The sequence below is a fragment of the Taudactylus pleione genome, unplaced genomic scaffold (genome assembly GCF_031769625.1).
Source record: "Taudactylus pleione unplaced genomic scaffold, aTauple2 ptg001379l, whole genome shotgun sequence".
In the NCBI taxonomy this organism is placed as follows: domain Eukaryota; kingdom Metazoa; phylum Chordata; class Amphibia; order Anura; family Myobatrachidae; genus Taudactylus; species Taudactylus pleione.
In genome coordinates, this window is record NW_028285779.1 from 99,332 (window position 1) to 116,890 (window position 17,559).

Here is a 17,559-nt window from a genome sequence, read left to right on the forward strand (position 1 = left end):
ATTGTGTAGTAGGTAGTGTGTTGGGTGTGGCTGACTGGGGGTGGGGTGTGGGTGTCTGGGAATATTGTGTAGTAGCTAGTGTGCTGGGTGTGGCTGAGTGGGGGTGGGGTGTGGGTGTCTGGGAATATTGTGTAGTAGCTAGTGTGCTGGGTGTGGCTGAGTGGGGGTGGGGTGTGGGTGTCTGGGAATATTGTGTAGTAGCTAGTGTGCTGGGTGTGGCTGAGTGGGAGTGGGGTGTGGGTGTCTGGAAATATTGTGTAGTAGGTAGTGTGCTGGGTGTGGCTGAGTGGGGTTGGGGTGTGGGTGTCTGGGAATATTGTGTAGTAGCTAGTGTGCTGGGTGTGGCTGAGTGGGAGTGGGGTGTGGGTGTCTGGGAATATTGTGTAGTAGCTAGTGTGCTGGGTGTGGCTGAGTGGGAGTGGGGTGTGGGTGTCTGGGAATATTGTGTAGTAGCTAGTGTGCTGGGTGTGGCTGAGTGGGGGTGTCTGGGAATATTGTGTAGTAGTTAGTGTGCTGGGTGTGGCTGAGTGGGGGTGTCTGGGAATATTGTGTAGTAGCTAGTGTGCTGGGTGTGGCTGAGTGGGAGTGGGTGTCTGGGAATATTGTGTAGTAGCTAGTGTGCTGGGTGTGGCTGAGTGGGAGTGGGGTGTGGGTGTCTGGGAATATTGTGCAGTAGCTAGTGTGCTGGGTGTGGCTGAGTGGGGGTGGTGTGTGGGTGTCTGGGAATATTGTGTAGTAGCTAGTGTGCTGGGTGTGGCTGAGTGGGGGTGTCTGGGAATATTGTGTAGTTGCTAGTGTGCTGGGTGTGGCTGAGTGGCAATGGGGAGTGGGGTGTCTGGGAATATTGTGAAGTAGCTAGTGTGCTGGGTGTGGCTGAGTGGGAGTGGGGTGTGGGTGTCTGGGAATATTGTGTAGTAGCTAGTGTGCTGGGTGTGGCTGAGTGGGGGTGGGGTGTGGGTGTCTGGGAATATTGTGTAGTAGCTAGTGTGCTGGGTGTGGCTGAGTGGGAGTGGGGTGTGGGTGTCTGGGAATATTGTGTAGTAGGTAGTGTGTTGGGTGTGGCTGAGTGGGGGTGGGGTGTGGGTGTCTGGGAATATTGTGTAGTAGCTAGTGTGCTGGGTGTGGCTGAGTGGGGGTGGGGTGTGGGTGTCTGGGAATATTGTGTAGTAGCTAGTGTGCTGGGTGTGGCTGAGTGGGAGTGGGGTGTGGGTGTCTGGAAATATTGTGTAGTAGGTAGTGTGCTGGGTGTGGCTGAGTGGGGTTGGGGTGTGGGTGTCTGGGAATATTGTGTAGTAGCTAGTGTGCTGGGTGTGGCTGAGTGGGAGTGGGGTGTGGGTGTCTGGGAATATTGTGTAGTAGCTAGTGTGCTGGGTGTGGCTGAGTGGGAGTGGGGTGTGGGTGTCTGGGAATATTGTGTAGTAGCTAGTGTGCTGGGTGTGGCTGAGTGGGGGTGTCTGTGAATATTGTGTAGTAGTTAGTGTGCTGGGTGTGGCTGAGTGGGGGTGTCTGGGAATATTGTGTAGTAGCTAGTGTGCTGGGTGTGGCTGAGTGGGAGTGGGTGTCTGGGAATATTGTGTAGTAGCTAGTGTGCTGGGTGTGGCTGAGTGGGAGTGGGGTGTGGGTGTCTGGGAATATTGTGCAGTAGCTAGTGTGCTGGGTGTGGCTGAGTGGGGGTGGTGTGTGGGTGTCTGGGAATATTGTGTAGTAGCTAGTGTGCTGGGTGTGGCTGAGTGGGGGTGTCTGGGAATATTGTGTAGTTGCTAGTGTGCTGGGTGTGGCTGAGTGGCAATGGGGTGTGGGTGTCTGAGAATATTGTGTAGTAGCTAGTGTGCTGGGGGTGGCTGAGTGGGGGTGGGGTGTGGGTGTCTGGGAATATTGTGTAGTAGCTAGTGTGCTGGGTGTGGGTGTCTGGGAATATTGTGTAGTAGCTAGTGTGCTGGGTGTGGCTGAGTGGGGGTGGGGTGTGGGTGTCTGGGAATATTGTGTAGTAGCTAGTGTGCTGGGTGTGGCTGAGTGGGGGTGGGGTGTGGGTGTCTGGGAATATTGTGTAGTAGCTAGTGTGCTGGGTGTGGCTGAGTGGGAGTGGGGTGTCTGGGAATATTGTGTAGTAGCTAGTGTGCTGGGTGTGGCTGAGTGGGGGTGGGGTGTGGGTGTCTGGGAATATTGTGTAGTAGCTAGTGTGCTGGGTGTGGCTGAGTGGGGGTGGGGTGTGGGTGTCTGGGAATATTGTGTAGTAGCTAGTGTGCTGGGTGTGGCTGAGTGGGAGTGGGGTGTGGGTGTCTGGAAATATTGTGTAGTAGGTAGTGTGCTGGGTATGGCTGAGTGGGGGTGGGGTGTGGATGTCTGGGAATATTGTGTAGTAGCTAGTGTGCTGGGTGTGGTTGAGTGGGAGTGGGGTGTGGGTGTCTGGGAATATTGTGTAGTAGCTAGTGTGCTGGGTGTGGCTGAGTGGGGGTGGGGTGTGGGTGTCTGGGAATATTGTGTAGTAGCTAGTGTGCTGGGTGTGGCTGAGTGGGAGTGGGGTGTGGGTGTCTGGGAATATTGTGTAGTAGGTAGTGTGTTGGGTGTGGCTGAGTGGGGGTGGGGTGTGGGTGTCTGGGAATATTGTGTAGTAGCTAGTGTGCTGGGTGTGGCTGAGTGGGGGTGGTGTGTGGGTGTCTGGGAATATTGTGTAGTAGCTAGTGTGCTGGGTGTGGCTGAGTGGGGGTGGGGTGTGGGTGTCTGGGAATATTGTGTAGTAGCTAGTGTGCTGGGTGTGGCTGAGTGGGGGTGGGGTGTGGGTGTCTGGGAATATTGTGTAGTAGCTAGTGTGCTGGGTGTGGCTGAGTGGGAGTGGGGTGTGGGTGTCTGGAAATATTGTGTAGTAGGTAGTGTGCTGGGTATGGCTGAGTGGGGGTGGGGTGTGGATGTCTGGGAATATTGTGTAGTAGCTAGTGTGCTGGGTGTGGCTGAGTGGGAGTGGGGTGTGGGTGTCTGGGAATATTGTGTAGTAGCTAGTGTGCTGGGTGTGGCTGAGTGGGAGTGGGAATATTGTGTAGTAGCTAGTGTGCTGGGTGTGGCTGAGTGGGGGTGGGGTGTGGGTGTCTGGGAATATTGTGTAGTAGCTAGTGTGCTGGGTGTGGCTGAGTGGGGGTGGGGTGTGGGTGTCTGGGAATATTGTGTAGTAGCTAGTGTGCTGGGTGTGGCTGAGTGGGGGTGGGGCGTGGGTGTCTGGGAATATTGTGTAGTAGCTAGTGTGCTGGGTGTGGTTGAGTGGGGGTGGGGTGTGGGTGTCTGGGAATATTGTGTAGTAGCTAGTGTGCTGGGTGTGGCTGGGTGGGGTGTGGGTGTCTGGGCATATTGTGTAGTAGCTAGTGTGCTGGGTGTGGTGTGGGTGTCTGGGAATATTGTGTAGTAGCTAGTGTGCTGGGTGTGGCGGAGTGGGTTGTGGGTGTCTGGGAATATTGTGTAGTAGCTAGTGTGCTGGGTGTGGCTGAGTGGGTGTGGGGTGTGGGTGTCTGGGAATATTGTGTAGCTAGTGTGCTGGGTGTGGCTGAGTGGGGGTGGGGTGTGGGTGTCTGGGAATATTGTGTAGTAGCTAGTGTGCTGGGTGTGGCTGAGTGGGGTGTGGGTGTCTGGGAATATTGTGTAGTAGCTAGTGTGCTGGGTGTGGCTGAGTGGGGTGTGGGTGTCTGGGAATATTGTGTAGTAGCTAGTGTGCTGGGTGTGGCTGAGTGGGGGTGGGGTGTGGGTGTCTGGGAATATTGTGTAGTAGCTAGTGTGCTGGGTGTGGCTGAGTGGGGGTGGGGTGTGGGTGTCTGGGAATATTGTGTAGTAGCTAGTGTGCTGGGTGTGGCTAAGTGGGAGTGGGGTGTCTGGGAATATTGTGTAGTAGCTAGTGTGCTGGGTGTGGCTCAGTGGGGGCGGGGTGTGGGTGTCTGGGAATATTGTGTAGTAGCTAGTGTGCTGGGTGTGGCTGAGTGGGAGTGGGGTGTGGGTGTCTGGGAATATTGTGTAGTAGCTAGTGTGCTGGGTGTGGCTGAGTGGGGGTGGGGTGTGGGTGTCTGGGAATATTGTGTAGCTAGTATGCTGGGTGTGGCTGAGTGGGGGTGGGGTGTGGGTGTCTGGGAATATTGTGTAGTAGCTAGTGTGCTGGGTGTGGCTGAGTGGGGTGTGGGTGTCTGGGAATATTGTGTAGTAGCTAGTGTGCTGGGTGTGGCTGAGTGGGGTGTGGGTGTCTGGGAATATTGTGTAGTAGCTAGTGTGCTGGGTGTGGCTGAGTGGGAGTGGGGTGTGGGTGTCTGGGAATATTGTGTAGTAGCTAGTGTGCTGGGTGTGGCGGGGTGGGGTGTGGGTGTCTGGGAATATTGTGTAGTAGCTAGTGTGCTGGGTGTGGCTGAGTGGGGGTGGGTTGTGGGACGTGGATTAAATGAGAGGCAGACACAGATGAGAAGGCCAAATATTTTATTGGAGTAGTCACAATGATTCTCCTATGTGGTCCCGGGCGGAGGAAGGTGTGGTGGTGGGTGGGGGAGAGAGACTGGGGAGGTGGGTCGACCCTTTCAGGGGGCTCCTTGCCGTGCGGTTCGATAGACTGGCACGTTACCCCTGCTGGACCTATGGTCAACAGTCTTGTGGAGTCTAAGGTGGTGGGAGGGTGGAGAAGGGGGGAGGCGGCAGCAGGTGTGTGGGGGTGTAAGCACCCTTGCGGCTTCCCGTGGGTTGGTCAGAGTCTCGAAGTCTGATACCTACCGGTAGGATTTGGCCTGAGGTGGATGTGGCCGTGGAGGTTATCATTGCTGCAGATCTGTGCTGTATGGATGGACGGCTGCGGTTGCAGAGTTGAGTTGCTGCTGTTCAGGGGAGGAAATTACCTGGTCTGTGGAGGTCAGCGACCGGGTGGTGTTGGTGGGTGGTTAATGCGGCTGTAGATTCTGCTGCTGCAGGGCCACTGAAGTGGGGTTTGGGTGCCGCTGTGGGAGCCGGAGGTGGGTGAGGAGAGTGGCTGAGTGATGACCACCCCTGTCGTGGGGGGTGGTCTGCCCGGGACAGGCTGGATGAGGTAGCCCTTGGGTGTGCTGAGCTAGATAAGGAGCTAGTCAGAAAGTTGAGGTGGCGCTCGCACCAGCGAGTGCAGGGAAGATGGAAGGGCCTGAACCACTGGAGGTCCCTGTGGGGATGAGGAGCGTCGGTATATATACACACACACACACACACACACCTACTATGGGGGTGATTCAGCAAAGATCGCAATTGCAAAGCTGCACGCAGCCAGTCCTGGAAAACATGGTGGACACGACCCCCTTCTGGGAACGCTGACCGCCCCCTAAATGCCTCTGCCTGTCAATTAGACAGAGGCATAGAAGGGTCTGCGTTCGACTACGCAGGACCCATTCTGCACGCTCACAGTATGGGTCCTGATGGGGAATCTGTGATTGGCACTGCTGAATCAGGCCTATGAACCATATCACACTTTTGTGACCCTTATTTTAATCACTATATTAAAAGCTGAGTTTTAGACTTATTATTTTACATATAAAAGAGTGCACTGAAAAAGTGAACGTTCTACAGCTGGAGCGACCCTTGGGTCAATCACGTTTGTTGAGCATATTGTACATTTCTCCATGGTGCACCTCCAACCACATATACAATTTACAAGGGACTGTCCTACATGTTTATCTTGTATTGGTTGGCTCCTAATAATATGCATATTGTTTTCCTGTACCTAGTGTACACACTCTCCCTTCTTATCCTATCAAGGCTGTCATTACCAACATCATTCTCCTAAAACTCTAGGAACTCTGCAAAGACCAAAAAGGAGTGCCCTGAAGAAGATGGGTGTCCTGCATTGCAATCTTTAGTAGGGAATGATGACCTTCCCAAATTGGAATATGTACATATGTGTCTTATATGTCAATCAAATGCTTCCATGCCATTTATTTATGATCTTAAGGACTCCGTTTTGAATTCAAAAACATAAAGTCTGGTGTTTAAAAATGTTTTGATTTAAAATAGGCTGATATGTTTTGTCTGGTTTTTGTATAAGAAAGAGGTGTAAGCAAGAACCCTAATTCCTTTGTTCCTCTGGTATCTGAGAAATGCCTTATGGAGAGACAAGACTTGCTATGACCTGGTTAAGTGTTAGACACTTCTATTTTTCGTTGGAAGACCTGTGGAGAAATCCTGTGGAGAGGTTCAAAAAGATTTACATGTAACCCCTTTCCATAACTCCCACTAGCCACCAGTCTGAAGAGGAGGCCTTCCATTTGTCATAGAACAACAAAAGCTGGGCTCCCTCCACAGCATGCAGTTTGCTGCTCTGCGGGTTTAGGTGCCTGACATTTAGGTGCTGAAGTTTCCCCGCCTCTCCTCGATCCCCATCTTGTAGAAGAGGATGGCTGAGTTCTTCCATTTCTGTTACCCGCCGTCAGGACTTGTTGAGAAAACCGAGGTGATTTAGATTTAAAGAAACTAAATGGAAGAAAAGCACCTTTGCCCCTGGCTAATTGACTTAGCAGTCCAAAATTAAGCCACAAAACTTGTATAACGATGACCAATAATGTATTGGAATTGATTAAAGATGCCTCACTAAGACAACCAGAAGCTCTAAAGACAAAATAAGAAGACACGGTCTTCGTGTAATCCCTCTAAAAGATATTATTCATCCTCAATTTCTTTTCTTCAAAGATATCATTTGTAGAAGATTAAAAGTCCTCCAGATCAATGATATTCACCGCCTGACAGACCACAGTGACGCAATCCTCTAACACCTTGGCCAGCAGCGAGGTGCACACACAGTCACATTGTAATTCTCCCTCCTTATCGGAAGAGAATTGTATTTCGGTGGACTACAGGAGCCTGTTGCGTGCGTGATTTAGAGATAGTTGCTCTCTCTATACATCTCTCTAAATGGGAAGTTGCTCCTTCTAAACCCAAAGCATCTCCAGTGATCTTAACAAGCAGCTCCTGTAGCTGATATGAATGGGGAGCCTACACAATTGTTATCACTTAGGACATAGATTGAGGTATAGATTTTGCCCAAGTGCCTGATATAAACCAGACAGACGTATACCACTGTCCCCCGACCTCGAAGTTGTGCATAGGCCACTAGGGTCTTTCTCTGAAATTAAGGGGTATATTTACTAAAAGTCGATTTTGGCTTTCTGGTGTATTTATAGGTAATTTTCTGTGTGATTTGCAAATCTGTGAATTTACTAAAGGCAAATTCGACAATAAAGTAGACTATAAAACTGAATCCCGGCCAAAACTGACCATTGACCAAACAGCAATACTTTCACACAGACCACTAAAGGATTCTCTCATTTACTAAACAGGCAGATTGAAAATAGACTACAAAATCGATAGAAAAATACCTAAATAAATAGATTAATTAAAATCAAGTGATTTTAGTTTCTAAACTTCATTATATTGCGTCTTCTTATTAGGAAAAATTACGGAATCGTGACTTTGTGAATCTACACTGGATTGGGCTGTCCAACTTTCCGGCTTCCAGCTGCTATGTGCAGACCGCAACGCGTAATCTCTCACACACGGCAAAAGGTGGAGGGATTTGTTTTTATATAAATCAAGGCTGGTGCAACGATGGGAAAGTGATTGTGCAAACCTGTCCTCCTGACCTGGAATCTTTTTTTCATATTACTCCACCCATGAATGTTCCTTCATATTGGCTGAAGTCTACATTCAGCCACAAGAAGATGTGCTCAAGGTGCAACGCCAGCTTGCCGACCAAATATTAGGAGTGGAGCGAGGGAAACCGGAATCCCTGGTTATTGTCCTTAGGGACTTTAACAAGAGAAAATTAACTCCCGATCTCCTCAAATATAAACAGCTAATTAAATGCCCGACCAGGGAGGAGAAGACTTTGGATCACTGTTACAGCAATCAGTAGAGCATATCACGTGGTCCCCTGAGTGGCTTTGGGACTATCTGACCACGCTCTTATTCATTTGATACCGGCATACAGGCAGAAAGTAAAACTTTCTAAGCCTGTTGTGAGGAGATACAAGAATTGGAGCATCAGAGAAGCAGTGGAAGAACTGAGCGACGGCCTGAAACCACAGACTGGGAAATGTTTAGGACTGTTCCCAATAGCCTGGATGAGAATACAAAGGTTGTGACATCATATAACAGCTGGGTGAGTTACAACAATGACAAACACTGGTGCATAGCAAGACTCAGAAAGCTTCTTTTGGAGAAGGAGGCAGCATTCAAGAGTGGGGGCAGGTTTTCATTCGTTAAGTACACGGTTTGGTAAGGCGATCAAGGAGGCGAAAAGACAGTACTCTGTGAAGATGGAACAACACTTCTCAGCCAACAACTCCTCGTCAGTCTGGAAGGGACTAAGGGAGATTAAAAACTATAAAACCAAATTGCCCCACTCTATGAATGACGTCAAATTGGCAAATGACCTGAATGAGTTCTACTGCAGAATTCGACAAACAGTGGAACTGCCCTGACTCTGACCCACACACTCAGTCTACCCCCACAGCCCATACCTTTTCTTTCCAGCCCCCTTCCATATAATGGACCCAAATGGCCACCTCGTCCCCCCATTACACCTCTTTCCATCCAGGAGAGAGAAGTATCCAAACTTTTTAAGAGACAGAACCCACTGGATCCTGTCTTCCCCTCTACGCTGAAGCATTGTGCAGACCTGATGTCCCCAGTGTTCACAGACATCTTCAACATTTCACTAATGGATTGCAGGGTTCCTGCCTGCTTCAAAACATCTATCATCATCCCAGTTCCTAACCAGTCCAGTCACCCTGACCTTTTGAGCGCTTCGTGCTGATCCACCTTAAGGACATCACAAAATCCCTTCTTGACCTACTGCAATTCACCTACAGAGCCATCAGTTCAGTAGATAACGCAGTCAACATGGGTCTTCATTTCATTTTCCTGGATTTAAACTCTCCTAACACCTGTGCAAGGATCGTGTTTGTGGACTTCAGCTCCGCATTCAATATCATTGCCCCAGTACTTCTCCAAAACAGACTATCCCAGCTGAGCCTACCTGAGCCCACCTGCTAGTGGATTACCGATTTCCTGACAAACAGGAAGCAGTACATGAGGTTGGGTAAGTTATTCTCTCTGAGCCTCGGACCATCAGTAGTGGGGCCCCACAAGGCTGCGTGGTCTCTCCTGTGCTCTTCTTTCTCTACATGAATAGCTGCACCTCTTGCCGCCCATCAGTCAAACTCCTGAAATTTGCAAACGACACAGCCCTAATTGGAATAAGCTCCAATGGGGATGAGTCTACCTACAGAATGGAAGTTGACTACTTGGCTTCTTGGTGCAGCCAGAACCTCCTGGAGTTGAATGCTCAAAAAACTGGGGAGATGGTAGATTTTAGGAGGAGCCCAGCGCCGACTGTCTCCCATCATGTGTGACTTCAGAGTTAACTGGGTGGAGTCAATCAGATTCCTGGGGACTATAATCTCCAAGGACCTAAGGTGGGAGAAGAACTTCACCTCCATCATCAAGAAGGCCCAACAGAGGATGTTCTTCCTGAGGCAGCTGAAGAAATTCAACCTGCCATAGAAAATGATGGTCCAGTTCTACACGTCCATCATTGAGTCCATCCTCAGATCATCGATCACCGTCTGGTTCTTTATATGAGCCCAGACAGCTGTGTGATATGTATCTTTATATGAGCCCAGACAGCTGTGTGATATGTATCTTTATATGAGCCCAGACAGCTGTGTGATATGTATCTTTATATGAGCCCAGACAGCTGTGTGATATGTATCTTTATATGAGCCCAGACAGCTGTGTGATATGTATCTTTATATGATCCCAGATAGCTGTGTGATATGTATCTTTATATGAGCCCAGACAGCTGTGTGATATGTATCTTTATATGAGCCCAGACAGCTGTGTGATATCTATGGAATCCTTGGCTCTTGCTATAAATTGTAATTTTCTCTACATGTCCTAGCACACACATGAACTTCAGTACAGTAAGACATTTACCTGTGACACTCACTGTTCCATTGCTCACCAGTGAGTTAGGAGTCTGGGAATTGTGCCAATGTCCATCGTGGGTAGAGTTGGGAATACCCACAGACCTGGCAGCAGGCTGGGCAAAGATAATGCTAGGATCATTCAGATTTACAGCGCTCTGATTGGGTACGGAGGTGTTGCTGCTGCCAGATCTTGCTGGGAAGGTGACACCACTAGAGTGAGGAGGAATCCCAGAGGAGGAGCGAAGCATCTGGCCATGGATGGGCCATGGGTTGTTGTGCATAGGGATCTGGGGAGGAAGAGGCAGTAGCCCAAGACTGTGCAGAGCAGAGAAGTGAGAGGGTGGGGTGTGAGGGAAATTAAACATGGGTCGCTGAACCTGGTGAGGATTCTGCACCGGAGGCGTTTGCTGTTGGCCGAGCTTTGTCTGCTGGGGCTGCGTCTGGCCTTTGGCGTTTTGTGGGAATGGCGGTGGCTGCGGTGAATACGATGAGTGATGAGATTCTGACTGCAAGAGAAATACAGAAAACACATTATTAGGGAACAATGCAGAGTGTACCCACTCCCTGTACCCCTTGAGCTAGGGTGAGCTGCAACACAATGGTGACTACCAGCCTGCCAGCCTTGGGATGCACAGCTCCATTACTCAGTTATCAGGAACGTGTACAAGGGACACAATGGTGACTAACAGCCTGCCAGCCTTGGGATGCACAGCTCCATTACTCAGTGATCAGGAACGTGTACAAGGGACACAATGGTGACTACCAGCCTGCCAGCCTTGGGATGCACAGCTCCATTACTCAGTGAGCAGGAACGTGTACAAGGGACACAATGGTGACTACCAGCCTGCCAGCCTTGGGATGCACAGCTCCATTACTCAGTGATAAGGAACGTGTACAAGGGACACAATGGTGACTAACAGTCTGCCAGCCTTGGGATGCACAGCTCCATTACTCAGTGAGCAGGAACGTGTACAAGGGACACAATGGTGACTAACAGCCTGCCAGCCTTGGGATGCACAGCTCCATTACTCAGTGATCAGGAACGTGTACAAGGGACACAATGGTGACTAACAGTCTGCCAGCCTTGGGATGCACAGCTCCATTACTCAGTGAGCAGGAACGTGTACAAGGGACACAATGGTGACTAACAGCCTGCCAGCCTTGAGATGCACAGCTCCATTACTCAGTGAGCAGGAACGTGTACAAGGGACACAATGGTGACTAACAGCCTGCCAGCCTTGGGATGCACAGCTCCATTACTCAGTGATCAGGAACGAGTACAAGGGACACAATGGTGACTACCAGCCTGCCAGCCTTGCGATGCACAGCTCCATTACTCAGTGATCAGGAACGTGTGCAAGGGACACAATGGTGACTACCAGCCTGCCAGCCTTGGGATGCACAGCTCCATTACTCAGTGAGCAGGAACGTGTACAAGGGACACAATGGTGACTAACAGCCTGCCAGCCTTGCGATGCACAGCTCCATTACTCAGTGATCAGGAACGTGTACAAGGGACACAATGGTGACTAACAGTCTGCCAGCCTTGGGATGCACAGCTCCATTACTCAGTGAGCAGGAACGTGTACAAGGGACACAATGGTGACTAACAGCCTGCCAGCCTTGGGATGCACAGCTCCATTACTCAGTGATCAGGAACGTGTACAAGGGACACAATGGTGACTAACAGCCTGCCAGCCTTGGGATGCACAGCTCCATTACTCAGTGATCAGGAACGTGTACAAGGGACACAATGGAGACTAACAGCCTGCCAGCCTTGGGATGCACAGCTCCATTACTCAGTGATCAGGAACGTGTACAAGGGACACAATGGTGACTAACAGCCTGCCAGCCTTGGGATGCACAGCTCCATTACTCAGTGATCAGGAACGTGTACAAGGGACACAATGGAGACTAACAGCCTGCCAGCCTTGGGATGCACAGCTCCATTACTCAGTGATCAGGAACGTGTACAAGGGACACAATGGTGACTAACAGCCTGCCAGCCTTGGGATGCACAGCTCCATTACTCAGTGAGCAGGAACGAGTACAAGGGACACAATGGTGACTAACAGCCTGCCAGCCTTGGGATGCACAGCTCCATTACTCAGTGATCAGGAACGTGTACAAGGGACACAATGGTGACTAACAGCCTGCCAGCCTTGGGAATGCACAGCTCCATTACTCAGTGATCAGGAACGAGTACAAGGGACACAATGGTGACTAACAGCCTGCCAGCCTTGCGATGCACAGCTCCATTACTCAGTGATCAGGAACGTGTACAAGGGACACAATGGTGACTACCAGCCTGCCAGCCTTGGGATGCACAGCTCCATTACTCAGTGAGCAGGAACGAGTACAAGGGACACAATGGTGACTAACAGCCTGCCAGCCTAGGGATGCACAGCTCCATTACTCAGTGATCAGGAACGAGTACAAGGGACACAATGGTGACTACCAGCCTGCCAGCCTTGGGATGCACAGCTACATTACTCAGTGATCAGGAACGTGTACAAGGGACACAATGGTGACTAACAGCCTGCCAGCATTGGGATGCACAGCTCCATTACTCAGTGATCAGGAACGTGTACAAGGGACACAATGGAGACTAACAGCCTGCCAGCCTTGGGATGCACAGCTCCATTACTCAGTGATCAGGAACGTGTACAAGGGACACAATGGTGACTAACAGCCTGCCAGCCTTGGGATGCACAGCTCCATTACTCAGTGATCAGGAACGAGTACAAGGGACACAATGGTGACTAACAGCCTGCCAGCCTTGCGATGCACAGCTCCATTACTCAGTGATCAGGAACGTGTACAAGGGACACAATGGTGACTACCAGCCTGCCAGCCTTGGGATGCACAGCTCCATTACTCAGTGATCAGGAACGTGTACAAGGGACACAATGGTGACTACCAGCCTGCCAGCCTTGGGATGCACAGCTCCATTACTCAGTGATCAGGAACGTGTACAAGGGACACAATGGTGACTAACAGCCTGCCAGCCTAGCGATGCACAGCTCCATTACTCAGTGAGCAGGAACGAGTACAAGGGACACAATGGTGACTACCAGCCTTGGGATGCACAGCTCCATTACTCAGTGAGCAGGAACGTGTACAAGGGACACAATGGTGACTAACAGCCTGCCAGCCTTGGGATGCACAGCTCCATTTCTCAGTGAGCAGGAACGAGTACAAGGGACACAATGGAGACTAACAGCCTGCCAGCCTAGCGATGCACAGCTCCATTACTCAGTGATCAGGAACGTGTACAAGGGACACAATGGTGACTAACAGCCTGCCAGCCTTGCGATGCACAGCTCCATTACTCAGTGATCAGGAACGTGTACAAGGGACACAATGGTGACTAACAGCCTGCCAGCCTTGGGATGCACAGCTCCTTTACTCAGTGAGCAGGAACGAGTATAAGGGACACAATGGTGACTACCAGCCTGCCAGCCTAGCGATGCACAGCTCCATTACTCAGTGAGCAGGAACGAGTACAAGGGACACAATGGTGACTAACAGTCTGCCAGCCTTGGGATGCACAGCTCCATTACTCAGTGATCAGGAACGTGTACAAGGGACACAATGGTGACTAACAGCCTGCCAGCCTTGGGATGCACAGCTCCATTACTCAGTGATCAGGAACGTGTACAAGGGACACAATGGTGACTAACAGCCTGCCAGCCTAGCGATGCACAGCTCCATTACTCAGTGAGCAGGAACGAGTACAAGGGACACAATGGTGACTAACAGTCTGCCAGCCTTGGGATGCACAGCTCCATTACTCAGTGATCAGGAACGTGTACAAGGGACACAATGGTGACTAACAGCCTGCCAGCCTTGGGATACACAGCTCCATTACTCAGTGATCAGGAACGTGTACAAGGGACACAATGGTGACTAACAGCCTGCCAGCCTTGGGATGCACAGCTTCATTACTCAGTGAGCAGGAACGAGTACAAGGGACACAATGGTGACTAACAGCCTGCCAGCCTAGCGATGCACAGCTCCATTACTCAGTGAGCAGGAACGAGTACAAGGGACACAATGGTGACTACCAGCCATGGGATGCACAGCTCCATTACTCAGTGAGCAGGAACGTGTACAAGGGACACAATGGTGACTAACAGCCTGCCAGCCTTGGGATGCACAGCTCCATTACTCAGTGAGCAGGAACGAGTACAAGGGACACAATGGAGACTAACAGCCTGCCAGCCTAGCGATGCACAGCTCCATTACTCAGTGATCAGGAACGTGTACAAGGGACACAATGGTGACTAACAGCCTGCCAGCCTTGCGATGCACAGCTCCATTACTCAGTGATCAGGAACGTGTACAAGGGACACAATGGTGACTACCAGCCTGCCAGCCTTGGGATGCACAGCTCCATTACTCAGTGAGCAGGAACGAGTACAAGGGACACAATGGTGACTAACAGCCTACCAGCCTTGGGATGCACAGCTCCATTACTCAGTGATCAGGAACGAGTACTAGGGACACAATGGTGACTAACAGCCTGCCAGCCTTAGGATGCACAGCTCCATTACTCATTGATCAGGAACGTGTACAAGGGACACAATTGTGACTAACAGCCTGCCAGCCTTGGGATGCACAGCTCCATTACTCAGTGAGCAGGAACGTGTACAAGGGACACAATGGTGACTAACAGCCTGCCAGCCTTGGGATGCACAGCTCCATTACTCAGTGATCAGGAACGTGTACAAGGGACACAATGGTGACTAACAGCCTGCCATCCTTGGGATGCACAGCTCCATTACTCAGTGATCAGGAACGTGTACAAGGGACACAATGGTGACTACCAGCCTGCCAGCCTAGGGATGCACAGCTCCATTACTCAGTGAGCAGGAACGAGTACAAGGGACACAATGGTGACTACCAGCCTGCCAGCCTTGGGATGCACAGCTCCATTACTCAGTGGTCAGGAACGTGTACAAGGGACACAATGGTGACTAACAGCCTGCCAGCCTAGCGATGCACAGCTCCATTACTCAGTGAGCAGGAACGAGTACAAGGGACACAATGGTGACTACCAGCCATGGGATGCACAGCTCCATTACTCAGTGAGCAGGAACGTGTACAAGGGACACAATGGTGACTAACAGCCTGCCAGCCTTGGGATGCACAGCTCCATTACTCAGTGATCAGGAACGTGTACAAGGGACAGAATGGTGACTACCAGCCTGCCAGCCTTGGGATGCACAGCTCCATTACTCAGTGAGCAGGAACGTGTACAAGGGACACAATGGTGACTACCAGCCTGCCAGCCTTGGGATGCACAGCTCCATTACTCAGTGATCAGGAACGAGTACAAGGGACACAATGGTGACTACCAGCCTGCCAGCCTTGCGATGCACAGCTCCATTACTCAGTGAGGAGGAACGTGTACAAGGGACACAATGGTGACTACCAGCCTGCCAGCCTTGCGATGCACAGCTCCATTACTCAGTGATCAGGAACGAGTACAAGGGACACAATGGTGACTAGCAGCCTGCCAGCCTAGCGATGCACAGCTCCATTACTCAGTGATCAGGAACGTGTACAAGGGACACAATGGTGACTAACAGCCTGCCAGCCTTGGGATGCACAGCTCCATTACTCAGTGAGCAGGAACGTGTACAAGGGACACAATGGTGACTAACAGCCTGCCAGCCTTGGGATGCACAGCTCCATTACTCAGTGATCAGGAACGTGTACAAGGGACACAATGGTGACTAACAGCCGGCCAGCCTTGGGATGCACAGCTCCATTACTCAGTGATCAGGAACGTGTACAAGGGACACAATGGTGACTAACAGCCTGCCAGCCTTGGGATGCACAGCTCCATTACTCAGTGAGCAGGAACGTGTACAAGGGACACAATGGTGACTACCAGCCTGCCAGCCTTGGGATGCACAGCTCCATTACTCAGTGAGCAGGAACGTGTACATGGGACAGAATGGTGACTAACAGCCTGCCAGCCTTGCGATGCACAGCTCCATTACTCAGTGAGCAGGAACGAGTACAAGGGACACAATGGAGACTAACAGCCTGCCAGCCTTGGGATGCACAGCTCCATTACTCAGTGATCAGGAACGTGTACAAGGGACACAATGGTGACTAACAGTCTGCCAGCCTTGGGATGCACAGCTCCATTACTCAGTGATCAGGAACGTGTACAAGGGACACAATGGTGACTAGCAGTCTGCCAGCCTTGGGATGCACAGCTCCATTACTCAGTGATCAGGAACGTGTACAAGGGACACAATGGTGACTACCAGCCTGCCAGCCTTGGGATGCACAGCTCCATTACTCAGTGATCAGGAACGTGTACAAGGGACACAATGGTGACTAACAGCCTGCCAGCCTTGGGATGCACAGCTCCATTACTCAGTGATCAGGAACGTGTACAAGGGACACAATGGTGACTAACAGCCTGCCAGCCTTGGGATGCACAGCTCCATTACTCAGTGAGCAGGAACGTGTACAAGGGACACAGTGGTGACTAACAGCATGCCAGCCTTGGGATACACAGCTCCATTACTCAGTGATCAGGAACGTGTACAAGGGACACAATGGTGACTACCAGCCTGCCAGCCTTGGGATGCACAGCTCCATTACTCAGTGAGCAGGAACGAGTACAAGGGACACAATGGTGACTACCAGCCTGCCAGCCTTGGGATGCACAGCTCCATTACTCAGTGATCAGGAACGTGTACAAGGGACACAATGGTGACTACCAGCCTGCCAGCCTTGGGATGCACAGCTCCATTACTCAGTGAGCAGGAACGAGTACAAGGGACACAATGGTGACTAACAGCCTGCCAGCCTTGGGATGCACAGCTCCATTACTCAGTGAGCAGGAACGTGTACAAGGGACACAATGGTGACAGCCTGCCAGCCTTGGGATGCACAGCTCCATTACTCAGTGATCAGGAACGAGTACAAGGGACACAATGGTGACTAACAGCCTGCCAGCCTTGGGATGCACAGCTCCATTACTCAGTGAGCAGGAACGAGTACAAGGGACACAATGGTGACTAACAGCCTGCCAGCCTTGGGATGCACAGCTCCATTACTCAGTGATCAGGAACGTGTACAAGGGACACAATGGTGACTACCAGCCTGCCAGCCTTGGGATGCACAGCTCCATTACTCAGTGAGCAGGAACGAGTACAAGGGACACAACGGTTCCTGTTGCCCGATATCTAGGAACACTGGCTGATGGAGTCATTCTTATTGGAACAATACAATTCCTATTCAATCCATTTTTTTTTTGGTTTGAGTAACCATTTTGGGCACACATATATGGTGATCTAATCTGGTCTAACGCAGAACTACCGGCAGCTGTAATCCTGGAGAGCGAAACATCGCTGACATTACAGAGCAACGGTGAGTCCTGTTATATGAAGCAAAGGGGAGGGATCTACTGCACTGAATGGATCATCTGATTGGATTAGTATGGAATGACCCAATCACTGCTCGGCATTCATCCTTTCCTGGATGACAGAGACAGAAGCAATAACCCATTCATCTATTCAATGCAGTAATCTTACATTTTCCTTGGATTAATAGCACATTTATGTAC

General features: G+C 50.8%; 1 protein-coding gene across 3 annotated transcripts in view; it reads right to left on the reverse strand.

Annotated features, from left to right (window-relative positions):
- The window catches only part of TUT4 (terminal uridylyl transferase 4), a 117,159-nt gene that overhangs the window by 25,865 nt on the left and 73,735 nt on the right, over positions 1-17,559 (reverse strand). For 2 of the 3 annotated variants that reach the window (XM_088463464.1, XM_088463463.1), the window contains exon 9: positions 9,973-10,471. In XM_088463464.1, the coding sequence (XP_088319590.1) occupies positions 9,973-10,471 (499 nt within the window). The remainder of the gene's footprint in view (positions 1-9,972; positions 10,472-17,559) is intronic. The other variant, XM_088463466.1, reaches the window with a different exon arrangement.